Source organism: Coregonus clupeaformis, chromosome 26 (genome assembly GCF_020615455.1).
Source record: "Coregonus clupeaformis isolate EN_2021a chromosome 26, ASM2061545v1, whole genome shotgun sequence".
NCBI classification, from domain to species: domain Eukaryota; kingdom Metazoa; phylum Chordata; class Actinopteri; order Salmoniformes; family Salmonidae; genus Coregonus; species Coregonus clupeaformis.
Window position 1 is genome coordinate 20,473,532 of NC_059217.1, and position 12,914 is coordinate 20,486,445.

Below are 12,914 nucleotides of genomic sequence, written 5' to 3' on the forward strand. Positions count from 1 at the left end.
GGTGAGATCTTGCGTGGAGCCCCAGATCGAGGGAGATTATCAGTGGTCTTGTATGTCTTCCATTTCCTAATAATTGCTCCCACAGTTGATTTCTTCAAACCAAGCTGCTTACCTATTGAAGATTGTCTTCCCAGCCTGGTGCAGGTCTACAATTTTGTTTCTGGTGTCCTTTGACAGCTCTTTGGTCTTGGCCATAGTGGAGTTTGGAGTGTGACTGTTTGAGGTTGTGGACAGGTGTCTTTTATACTGATAACAAGTTCAAACAGGTGCCATTAATACAGGTAACGAGTGGAGGACAGAGGAGCCTCTTAAAGAAGAAGTTACAGGTCTGTGAGAGCCAGAAATCTTGCTTGTTTGTAGGTGACCAAATACTTATTTTCCACCATAATTTGCAAATAAATTCATTAAAAATCCTACAATGTGATTTTCTGGAGAAAAAAAATCTCATTTTGTCTGTCATAGTTGACGTGTACCTATGATGAAAACTACAGGCCTCTCATCTTTTTAAGTGGGAGAACATGCACAATTGGTGGCTGACTAAATACTTTTTCCCCCACTGTAGTTGATAATGGTTTGGGAGGAATACTGTGCCAGCCAGTAGTAGATAACTCGATATCCTGTATTTCAGTGCATATTTTCATACTAAAGGAAATAATTGATCCAAGTTTTTATTTTATTTTTTATTTTCTTTCATTTTTTTTTTATGACATGTTTTGTGACTTGTATTGCATACTGGTACATTTATTTCATCCCGGAGGTTACTTTATTCGATTATAACAGAGATTTGGATATAATGACGAGACACCTACAGTGGGGAGAACAAGTATTTGATACACTGCCGATTTAGCAGGTTTTCCTACTTACAAAGCATGTAGAGGTCTGTAATATTTATCATATGTACACTCCAACTGTGAGAGACAGAATCTAAAACAAAAATCCAGAAAATCACATTGTATGATTTTTAAGTAATTAATTTGCATTTTATTGCATGACATAAGTATTTGATCACCTACCAACCAGTAAGAATTCCGGCTCTCACAGACCTGTTAGTTTTTCTTTAAGAAGCCCTCCTGTTCTCCACTCATTACCTGTATTAACTGCACCTGTTTGAACTCGTTACCTGTATAAAAGACACCTGTCCACACACTCAATCAAACAGACTCCAACCTCTCCACAATGGCCAAGACCAGAGAGCTGTGTAAAGACATCAGGGATAAAATTGTAGACATGCACAAGGCTGGGATGGGCTACAGGACAATAGGCAAGCAGCTTGGTGAGAAGGCAACAACTGTTTGCGCAATTATTAGAAAATGGAAGAAGTTCAAGATGACGGTCAATCACCCTTGGTCTGGGGCTCCATGCAAGATCTAACCTCGTGGGGCATCAATGATCATGAGGAAGGTGAGGGATCAGCCCAGAACTACACGGCAGGACCTGGTCAATGACCTGAAGAGAGCTGGGACCACAGTCTCAAAGAAAACCATTAGTAACACACTACGCCGTCATGGATTAAAATCCTGCAGCGCACGCAAGGTCCCCCTGCTCAAGCCAGCGCATGTCCAGGCCCGTCTGAAGTTTGCCAATGACCATCTGGATGATCCAGAGGAGGAATGGGGAGAAGATCATGTGGTCTGATGAGACAAAAATTGAGCTTTTGGTCTAAACTCCACTCGCCGTGTTTGGAGGAAGAAGAAGGATGAGTACAACCCCAAGAACACCATCCCAACCGTGAAGCATGGAGGTGGCATCATCATGCTGTAGGGATGTTTTTCAGGGACTGGGAGACTAGTCAGGATCGAGGGAAAGATGAGCGGAGCAAAGTACAGAGAGAGGAGTGGCTCTCTCCGTACTTTGCTCCGTTCAACGCAGGAGTTGCTTTGGGACAAGTCTCTGAATGTCCTTGAGTGGCCCAGCCAGAGCCCGGATTTGAACCCGATCGAACATCTCTGGAGAGACCTGAAAATAGCTGTGCAGCGACGCTCCCCATCTAACCTGACAGAGCTTGAGAGGATCTGCAGACAAGAATGGGGGAAATTCCCCAAATGCAGGTGTGCCAAGCTTGTAGCATCATACCCAAGAAGAATCAAGGCTGTAATCACTGCCAAAGGTGCTTCAACAAAGTACTGAGTAAAGGGTCTGAGTACTTAAGTAAATCTGATATTCCCATATTTTCTAAAAATCTGTTTTTGCTTTGTCATTATGGGATATTGGGTGTAGATTGATGAGTGGAAAAAACTACTTAATCCATTTTAGAATAAGGCTGTAACGTAACAAAATGTGGAAAAAGTCAAGGGGATGTGTAATTCCACTCAATTTTATGGGGTGAAAATGCAAGCTTATGTAAACTGTCCACATTAGGGAAATGAGTGCAATATAAAATAGTGAATGTCAAAATAATTTAACATGTCAGTTTAACATGATAGTTTATGTTGCCCACTCACAAACTATTACAACAATTACATCTATTTCTCACTCATTTAACCATTTAGAGTTTAAAAAATGCAGAGCGCTCTAGACTAGAGCCTCCATAGTGTCTGTGCAGCAGCCTGAACGTTTGACTTCCATTTTCTTTGGATTGGTGGATACATCTCGTTATTTTAATAATTTTTGAATATTCGATGAGGGGTGTTGACGTCAACCGCCTTTATTCAATGGGGAGAGATGCTATGCTACTAGCCTCATGTCATGAATATGCATAGCCATGGCGAGACAACTCCGATATAAAGTGATTTTTCTCAAAGTTGCCAGGATATCACGTGTCCAACATATCACAGTACACTCATAATAATGTAAGCACTACGAAACTTGTATTCAATCAAATAAACCTTATGTAGGAAATAATCCATTACATTTTTGTTGACCAAATTCGACACTCATTGACCACCATACAAAACTCCTCGCTTGGTGAGCGAAATAAATGAAACAACGCCACCTGCTGGAGAAGACAGATTGTTGGCGTAGTTAGCCCTCCCGCTTCGCCTCTTCCTCTCTTATTATAATGTGAGGGAGTAATACGGGAGTAACACGGAACCTTTGTGAGACACTCCTGTCTGGGATGGATAGTCAGAGATTTGAGTGACACACCCAAAGAACGAGCATTTCCGGCCAGCTCAGCGCGTCCGGAGGGTTGTCACTAGTTACCACAGCCACAAAGTTATGACTATGGCTAAACCCCGCCTATTTCTACAATTTATCTTCTTAAAATCTGATTTTAACCCTAACCACACTGCTAACCTTATGCCTAACCCTTAACTTGAATTAAGACCAAAAAGCTCATTTTTGTTTACATGTGGTAACTAGTGACAACCCGTCCGAAATGTTGTGTTGTCAATCGGTTAATACTATCCGGGATTCTTGGGACATCCATACCCTCAACCTAAACCTAATCTTAAACCCTACCCTAACCCTAACATTACCTAACCATTTTAAATGTCATCTTCAATGGGGGTAGGGACGTCCCAAGGATCCCGGATAACACAGACCTTTGTCAATCTGGCTGCTGCCTGTCATAATTTACAGTAGCTTTCACACTGTGGCTATCACTGCCAGGTTGAGAATAACACATTTCAATCCCGAAATGGTGCTGCTGACAATGATCGCTCGGTTGGCGGATGGACTGCCGCTGGCCGCATCAATGCAAGAGGACGAACAGGTTCATATTGATGGTTTTCCCTGTCAATGTCAGATAGCTATCCAAACTAGATAGCTAACACTAGCAATTCAAGCTAGCTGTCGAACTATTGGCAAATAGCTTGTCAGATAGCTTGCTAGCTAGCTACGTGTACAATATGTATCTTATCATCTATGCGGTGTCTATCTATGCAAGCCTACTTCATAATAAAACCATATTATTAGCTAGTTTGCTAGCTAGTTGTTTGATTGTGTCTATCATTGATAATTGTGTCTATCATTGAAATCCAGATGGATTTATTCCAGCTGTCAGACTAACAGGCATCTAATCAAAATGGCCAGATTTAATCAGTTTATGTGAAGTAGCTAGAGGAAGAGATATTTTTGTATATATAGTGTATGTGGACACCCCTTCAAATTAGTGAATTCGGCTATTTCAGCCCACACGTTGCTGACAGGTGTATAAAATCGAGCACACAGCCATGCGATCTCCATAGACAAACATTGATAGTAGAATGGCCTTACTGAAGAGGTCAGTGACTTTCAACATGGCACCGTTATATGATGTCACCTTTCCAACAAGTCTAATTTCTGCTCTAGAGCTGCCCCGGTCAACTGTAAGCGCTGTTATTGTGAAGTGGAAACGTCTAGGAGCAACAACGGCTAAGCCGTGAAATTGTAGGCCACACAAGATCACAGAACGGGACTGCCAAGTGTTGAACCGCGTAAAAATCGTCTGTACTCGGTTGTAACACTCACTACAGAGTTCCAAACTGCCTCTGGAAGCAATGTCAGCACAATAACTGTTTGTCGGGAGCTTCATGAAATGGTTTCCATTGCCGAGCAGCTGCACACAAGCCTAAGATCACCATCCGCAATGCCAAGCGTCGGCTGGAGTGGTGTAAAGCTCACCACCGTTGGACTCTGGAGCAGTGAAAACGTGTTCTCTGGAGTGATGAATCACGCTTCACCATCTGGCAGTCCGCCGGACGAATATGGGTTTGGTGGATGCCTTGAGAACGCTACCTGCCCCAATGCATAGTGCCAACTGTAAAGTTTGGTGGGGGAGGAATAATGGTCTGGGGCTGTTTTTCATGGTTCAGGCTAAGCCCCTTAGTTCCAGTGACGGGAAATCTTAACGCTACAGCCTACAATGACATTCTAGACGATTCTGTGCTTCCAAATTTGTGGCAACAGTTTGGGGAAGGCCCTTTCCTGTTTCAGCATGACAATGCCCCAGTGCACAAAGCGAGGTCCATACAGAAATGGTTTGTCGTGATCGGTGTGGAAGAACTTGACTGGCCTGCACAGAGCCCTGACCTCAACCCCACCGAACACCTTTGGGATGAATTGTAACGCTGACTGCGAGCCAGGCCTAATCGCCCAGAATCAGTGCCCGATCTCAATAATGCTCTTGTAGCAGAATGGAAGCAATGTTCCAACATCTAGTGGAAAGCCTTCCCAGAAGAGTGGAGGCTGTTATACCAGCAAAGGGGGGACCAACTCCATATTAATGCCCATGATTTTGGAATGAGATGTTCGACGAGCAGGTGTCCACATACTTTTGGCAATGTAGTGTAGCTACTAATGAGTCAAAGACCAATGCTCAATGCAGAACAGCCATTTGTATACTATGCTGAATGATGTTGTGATACTGTATCTGTATCCAACTTGTAAGTCGCTCTGGATTAGAGCATCTGCTAAATGACGAAAATATAAAATGTATCTCCTCTGGTTAATCAAATCGCTAAGTCCATTGAGTAAATTCTGCTCCCTTTAGTTAATTTGCAATTCGTGATGGTCTACTGTACTCCCGTGTACAATTGTTCATCAAAAACTGAATTCATCCTTGTAACTTTCTTATAGTTGTAGTGAATCAGGCAGCAATGTATTTCTAGGACGTGTAGTATTTATGAGTTGCAGTAGGCTACATATGAGTCTTGCCACCTGCTTGATGAACTTTAACACGTTTCCCTTGCTTTCCTATCTGCTCTCCCAAAGGGAAGTGAGAAGGTTGGTCTCTTCTCTGCACTGTAACCAATGCTTGGACATCATACATATTGTACCTGTGTGTTACTGTGTTTACCATACCCAGACCATCCGCTTCTTTGTCAATAACATTTATATTGATCCCAATCATTGGTTCAGTGTCCTCTTAAATCTGCTTGGTTGTTTAATCTTGCTCTGTCCTGTGTTTAGTTGGGTCGAGACCTGCAACAGTACCAGAGCCAAGCTAAACAGCTGTTTAGGAAACTCAATGACCAGAGTCCCACACGTTGCACATTAGAGGCTGGCTCCATGTCCTTCCAGTGAGTTCAAACCAGTTAGGGGAAAGACGCCACACTCGCAAATCACAATTAACACACCATTCTTAAATGTAATGACATGCACTAATATGCAGGTATCCACTGACCTTTATGTGTCTCAGACACTGACTCTCATGTTTCCCTTATGTTTCTCCCAACAGCTACGTCATAGAAAAAGGAGTAGTCTACCTAGTGCTGTCTGAAGCAAGCTTTCCCAAAAAACTTGCCTTTGCTTACCTGGAAGACCTGCAGGCAGAGTTCCATGAACAGCACGGGAAGAAAGTCCCCACTGTGTCTCGACCGTACTCCTTCATTGAGTTTGGTGAGATTAAATAAAATATATTATCATTAGAATCCCTACTAACAACCCAACGTTGTTTAAAGGTCCAATGCAGCCGTTTTTATCTCAATATAAAATTATTTCTGGGTAACAATTAACGACCTTATTCTGTTTTCAATTAAAATTGTCAAAAATAAACTAAAATGGCTTCTTAGCAAAGAGCAATTTCTCAAGCAAGGATTTTGCTTGGACTGTCTGGAGGTGGTCTGAGTTGGGAGGGGAAAAATCTAAACTAGCTGTTATTGGCAGAGAGGTTTGGAACTCTCTTTCTTATTGGTCTATTAACTAATTTACCACCTGGTGATGTCACCAGGCAGGCCAAAACTGCATCCCACCACAACAGGCGGACATTTCAGGCAGTCTTTTCAAACAGCTCGTACACTAAAATGGCATTATCATACTTTTCTGAATTGTACAGTAGTATTCCAACCTCGTAGTGTGGATATATATGTAAAACACAGGAAAATCATGTTTTTGACTGCAATGGACCTTTAATAGGAAACCCTAGCATGAAATTATAAAAAAATATGCCATAAAATCCTGCAACGTTTTCCTCTCTGTCGACAGACACCTACATTCAGAAGACCAAGAAGTCGTACATAGACAGCCGAGCCCGTAGGAACCTGGGCAGCATCAACACAGAGCTGCAGGATGTCCAGAGGATCATGGTGGCCAACATTGAGGAAGTGTTGCAACGAGGGGAGGCCTTGTCTGGTAATGTCTGTTTACTCGTCCTTCTCATAGATTTACAGTGATAATGGATAATGTAGGTCAGGGGTAGTCAACTACTATTGGAGAAGGTCTGGTACACAAATTTCCTAAGTGGCAAAGGTCCGGATGGATATTGTTATTTATCGGCATAGTAACAATCCCCACCGCGCAACCCATCAGTTTCAAAACTGTTCAAAATGTTCACACCCCTCTTGTTGTCGAAGACAACCGAAGTTTGCTAACTTGCAAGATCAAACTTATTTGTAACAGCAGAGACCATCAATCCACTCCTGGATCAAGTTCCCTGCTGCCTAAATGTGTTTTGTTTGTCAATTATTATTATTACGTTTTATTTTTTTGTGGAAAGAAATAGTGCCCCTTGGCATATACCGCAGTATGGTACAGGAACGGAATGAAGGTATGACAATCTTGATACTGCCCAACCCTACTATCTAAGGTCTGTCAGTGAATGACATAACAAGAGGAAAACTTCCCATGCACTACCAAATTTCAAAATTGCACCTTGTGCATTATACTATTATAACTCTCAACAGCAGTAAGTTGGTTCGTGGTCCGTATTGACCCTGTTCTGTGTCCGGATCCGGACCGTGGTCCGCCAGTTGAGTATGGCTGATGTAGGTCCTCGATGTATAACTGAAACACCTCTATTACACAAACCTTTATCTATGATTCTCTGATGTCTAACTTGGGCAGGGCTTATTGCATGAATTAGCATGAATGCACATCATTGCAGCAAAACACATTGTTAAAATGTAAATTATGTTGGGTAGAATTCACTAGATTAACTAATAAAAGGGATTGCCACTTCTCAGCTGCATACTGTTTGTCAAGCTCTGACAATAAAGAATAGTGCTTAAGTCACAAGAGGAAGCAGATGCCATTCTCACTTGTGTTAAATGAGGATTTGTTCTGGTTTCTGTTCCCTCTCTTTGCTCACCTGAATCCACTCACATCACATCCAGCTCTGGACTCCAAGGCCAGTAATCTGTCCAGCCTGTCAAAGAAGTACAGAAGTGATGCCAAGTACCTGAACACTCGCTCCACCTACGCTAAGCTGGCCGCCGGAGGGGTCTTCCTTATGCTCATTGTCTACGTCCGCTTCTGGTGGCTCTGAGAGAGGAGAGGAGAGGAGACAGGAGGGGTTGGAGAAGAAGAGCTGATAGAAGTTTAGCTGTGGTCTCACATTCCATCCAATATGGGATCCCTCCTTTTAACACAAGACTGTTGAAGTAGACACACACCGACACCGCATGTTATTTTTCCAACTGTCTGTCCATAGATCTATCATGTAATTACAAATGTTATGTTTTATTAACAATTACACAGTCATCCTGTAGTGGTTATGCCTTGGAGTTGAAAGAGTGTGAGTGCTTGTATTGCGTGTGACAGAGGAAATTGTATTTTCCTGTGTGCGAGTGTGTGTTACCAAAACCTGTATGATAACAACTCTTCTCTTATCGATTTAATCGTGTATACTGTATAGCAGTACAGAAAAAATCTACATAATTCTATTTACCCAGAGGACATCATAAGGGCTTTGGCATTTAATAACACTACTATTATTATGTTGGTATAGTGGTTTGGTGGAGATTTCTTAAATGTTAACCTGCTATACTGTGGTGATCAATCACATTACCTGTGGTATTGGCTGCAGAAATAATATTTCTCATTCACCTTCATCTCCACACTGAGTGAGTGGACCAGTTTTACACCAGACATATTCATTGGATGACGTCTAAAGGGTTCATTTCTTTTATTTTGTAAAAGGTTTACACAAGTGAAGGCTAGATGTGAAAAATATTTTTATCTAGATGAGAATGATAGCTGGCTTATGCTAATTGTGTCAGGGTTAATGAATTTCAACTTAACTGTTTCATCTACTATGAATAAAGTGATTTGCACAAAAGTATTTGATTTCTACTGGAGAATTCAAACTTGCTCACAAATCTGGATCAATATACATAAGTGGAGGCTGCTGAGGGGAGGACGGCTCATAATAATGGCTGGAATGGAGTTCATTTATTTTTCATTTTTTCTTTAACCTTTCTTTAACCAGGTAAGCCAGTTGAGAACAAGTTCTCATTTACAACTGCGACCTGGCCAAGATAAAGCAAAGCAGTGCGATAAAAACAACAACACAGAGTTACATATGGGGTAAACAAAACATAAAGTCAAAAATACAAACAGAAAATATATATACAGTGTGTGCGAATGTAGTAAGTTATGGAGGTAAGGCAATAAATAGGCCATAGTGCAAAATAGTTACAATTTCGTATTAACACTGGAATGATAGATGTGCGAAAGATGATGTGCAAATAGAGATACTGGGGTGCAAATTAGCAAAATAAATAACAATATGGGGATGAGGTAGTTGGGTGGGCTAATTTCAGAATGGCTGTGTACAGGTGCAGTGATCGGTAAGCTGCTCTGACAACTGACGCTAAAAGTTAGTGAGGGAGATAAGAGTCTCCAGCTTCAGAGATTTTTGCAGTTCGTTCCAGTCATTGGCAGCAGAGAACTGGAAGGAATGGCGGCCAAAGGAGGTGTTGGCTTTGGGGATGACTAGTGAGATATACCTGCTGGAGCGCAGACTATGGGTGGGTGTTGCTATGGTGACCAGTGAGCTAAGATAAGACAGGGATTTGCCTAGCAGTGATTTATAGATGACCTGGAGCCAGTGGGTTTGGCGTTGAATATGTAGTGAGGGCCAGCCAACAAGAGCGTACAGATCACAATGGTGGGTAGTATATGGGGCTTTGGTGCCAAAACGGATGGCACTGTGATAGACTACATCCAATTTGCTGAGTAGAGTGTTGGAGGCTATTTTGTAAATTACATCGCCGAAGGATCGGTAGGATAGTCAGTTTTACGAGGGCATGTTTGGCAGCATGAGTGAAGGAGGCTTTGTTGCGAAATAGGAAGCCAATTCTAGATCTAACTTTGGATTGGAGAGGCTTAATGTGAGTCTGGAAGGAGAGTTTACAGTCTAACCAGACACCTAGGTATTTGTAGTTGTCCACATACTCTAGGTCAGACCCGCCGAGAGTAGTGATTCTAGTCGGGTGGGCGGGTGCAAGCGGCGTTTGGTTGAAGAGCATGCATTTAGTTTTACTAGTGTTTAAGAGCAGTTGGAGGCTACGGAAGGAGTGTTGTATGGCGTTGAAGCTCGTTTGGAGGTTTGTTAACACAGTGTCCAATGAAGGGCCAGATGTATACAAAATGGTGTCGTCCGCATAGACGTGGATCCGAGTTTCACCAGCAGCAAGAGCAACATAATTGATATACACAGAGAATAGAGTCGGCCCGAGAATTGAACCCTGTGGCACCCCCATAGAGACGGCCAGAGGTCCAGACAACAGGCCCTCCGATTTGACACATTGAACTCTATCTGAGAAGTAGTTGGTGAACCAGGTGAGGCAGTCATTAGAGAAACCAAGGCTATTTAGTCTGCCAATAAGATAATAATGGTTGATACCATTCCATTGACTCCATTCCAGCCATTATTACGAGCCGTCCTCCACTCAGCAGCCTCCACTGATATACATACTATACAGTACTAATAGAAACTGTTGTATTCCTGCCCTGTGCTGTGCTTGTTCATGAACTTTGGACACATAGCCAGTGGTGGTCCTTACATACCACCAGGTCAAAGTCAGACCTCTAAATGCGTAAGAGGAAGATGTGTCAACAGCTCAGTTTTCAAAATAAGGGGCTTATAGTGAGGTGATGCATTCAAATTGTTATGTTTGTTTAAAAGGACCAACGACTGGTAGGCCTCCTGGTTCATACAGCAGCTCTTCAAGCTAGACCTATCCCAGCCAGCAGCTGGTGCCCTTTGCTTATGATAATCTTGCAAGTGAAAATGGCAAACTCTTGCAACTTGAAACACTGTTGCGGCAAAGACGTTTGCTGCACAAAATCAAAGGGTAGTAATGGCAGGAAAATATAGACTGCTGCTTCTGGGGTAGAAAAAAAACACTAAATGCACTACATACATTTAGAAAGTACTGCAGCCTGTTTCTGCTGACATAGTTTGAACAGGAAGTGGGCATAGCAGAAATGAGAATCAGCAGAGGGAAGCGTCAGCAAAGATGGTTTTGGATAAATGAAGATGTCCCACTCAGGCCATTTACCAATGAAAAAAATGCTCACAGTTCCGGTCTGCTTAAAGGGTGGCTCTCCCATAGGCACCAATGCATTAGCAGCTCGGACTGGTCTGCTTAGTTCATTGACTGTATATGAACCAGAATAAAGGAACGAGTGAGATGCCTCGCTTTCTTCTCCGTCTCTTGCGTCAGTAGCGTGCAGAGCTAACCACAGGGCACAGGCTAACCTTTTCACCTCTCACCATACACACATCTTCAAGGGAAGTGTGTGTGGTTGACCTTGTAGCAACAAACTAGATCTTACCATATCCAAGAGTCTTCACAGGAAGGACACATCAGATACCGATGGTTCTTAATGGACTCAAACTGATAGCACACAGCCTGCAGTCATCACTATAGTATTCATTATTCTAGTCTACAGTGGGGAAAAAAGTATTTAGTCAGCCACCAATTGTGCAAGTTCTCCCACTTAAAAAGATGAGAGAGGCCTGTAATTTTCATCATAGGTACACGTCAACTATGACAGACAAATTGAGATTTTTTTTCTCCAGAAAATCACATTGTAGGATTTTTAATGAATTTATTTGCAAATTATGGTGGAAAATAAGTATTTGGTCACCTACAAACAAGCAAGATTTCTGGCTCTCACAGACCTGTAACTTCTTCTTTAAGAGGCTCCTCTGTCCTCCACTCGTTACCTGTATTAATGGCACCTGTTTGAACTTGTTATCAGTATAAAATACACCTGTCCACAACCTCAAACAGTCACACTCCAAACTCCACTATGGCCAAGACCAAAGAGCTGTCAAAGGACACCAGAAACAAAATTGTAGACCTGCACCAGGCTGGGAAGACTGAATCTTCAATAGGTAAGCAGCTTGGTTTGAAGAAATCAACTGTGGGAGCAATTATTAGGAAATGGAAGACATACAAGACCACTGATAATCTCCCTCGATCTGGGGCTCCACGCAAGATCTCACCCCGTGGGAGTCAAAATGATCACAAGAACGGTGAGCAAAAATCCCAGAACCACACGGGGGGACCTAGTGAATGACCTGCAGAGAGCTGGGACCAAAGTAACAAAGCCTACCATCAGTAACACACTATGCTGCCAGGGACTCAAATCCTGCAGTGCCAGACGTGTCCCCTGCTTAAGCCAGTACATGTCCAGGCCCGGTCTGAAGTTTGCTAGAGTGCATTTGGATGATCCAGAAGAGGATTGGGAGAATGTCATATGGTCAGATGAAACCAAAATATAACTTTTTGGTAAAAACTCAACTCGTCGTGTTTGGAGGACAAAGAATGCTGAGATGCATCCAAAGAACACCATACCTACTGTGAAGCATGGGGGTGGAAACATCATGCTTTGGGGCTGTTTTTCTGCAAAGGGACCAGGACGACTGATCCGTGTAAAGGAAAGAATGAATGGGGCCATGTATCGTGAGATTTTGAGTGAAAACCTCCTTCCATCAGCAAGGGCATTGAAGATGAAAGGTGGCTGGGTCTTTCAGCATGACAATGATCCCAAACACACCGCCCGGGCAACAAAGGAGTGGCTTCGTAAGAAGCATTTCAAGGTCCTGGAGTGGCCTAGCCAGTCTCCAGATCTCAACCCCATAGAAAATCTTTGGAGGGAGTTGAAAGTCCGTGTTGCCCAGCGACAGCCCCAAAACATCACTGCTCTAGAGGAGATCTGCATGGAGGAATGGGCCAAAATACCAGCAACAGTGTGTGAAAACCTTGTGAAGACTTACAGAAAACGTTTGACCTCTGTCATTGCCAACAAAGTGTCACGGTTTC

At 42.8% G+C, this 12,914-nt stretch overlaps 1 protein-coding gene across 2 annotated transcripts; it reads left to right on the plus strand.

Moving 5' to 3' along the window:
• The first annotated feature begins 3,288 nt into the window (after positions 1–3,288).
• LOC121540303 (vesicle-trafficking protein SEC22b-B) lies at positions 3,289–8,917 on the plus strand. 2 transcript variants are annotated; one of them, XM_041849075.2, is made up of 6 exons: positions 3,289–3,652; positions 5,632–5,643; positions 5,830–5,939; positions 6,098–6,258; positions 6,844–6,990; positions 7,971–8,917. In XM_041849075.2, the coding sequence occupies exons 1-6, from the start codon at positions 3,578–3,580 to the stop codon at positions 8,120–8,122; spliced, it is 657 nt and encodes a 218-aa protein (XP_041705009.1). In that variant the 5' UTR covers positions 3,289–3,577; the 3' UTR covers positions 8,123–8,917. The 2 variants fall into 2 exon arrangements, with proteins under 2 accessions (XP_041705009.1, XP_041705010.1); XM_041849076.2 differs by lacking the exon at positions 5,632–5,643 and having other exon boundaries at positions 3,292–3,652.
• Positions 8,918–12,914: the final 3,997 nt, after the last annotated feature.

Excerpts from the sequence above, each read along its gene's own strand:
- LOC121540303 (XM_041849075.2), top strand. The coding sequence starts at position 3,578 with ATGGTGCTGCTGACAATGATCGCTCGGTTGGCGGATGGACTGCCGCTG. Across the intron at positions 5,940-6,097 it reads GCTGGCTCCATGTCCTTCCA|CTACGTCATAGAAAAAGGAG; the intron begins GTGAGTTCAAAC and ends TTCTCCCAACAG. Across the intron at positions 6,259-6,843 it reads GTACTCCTTCATTGAGTTTG|ACACCTACATTCAGAAGACC; the intron begins GTGAGATTAAAT and ends CTCTGTCGACAG.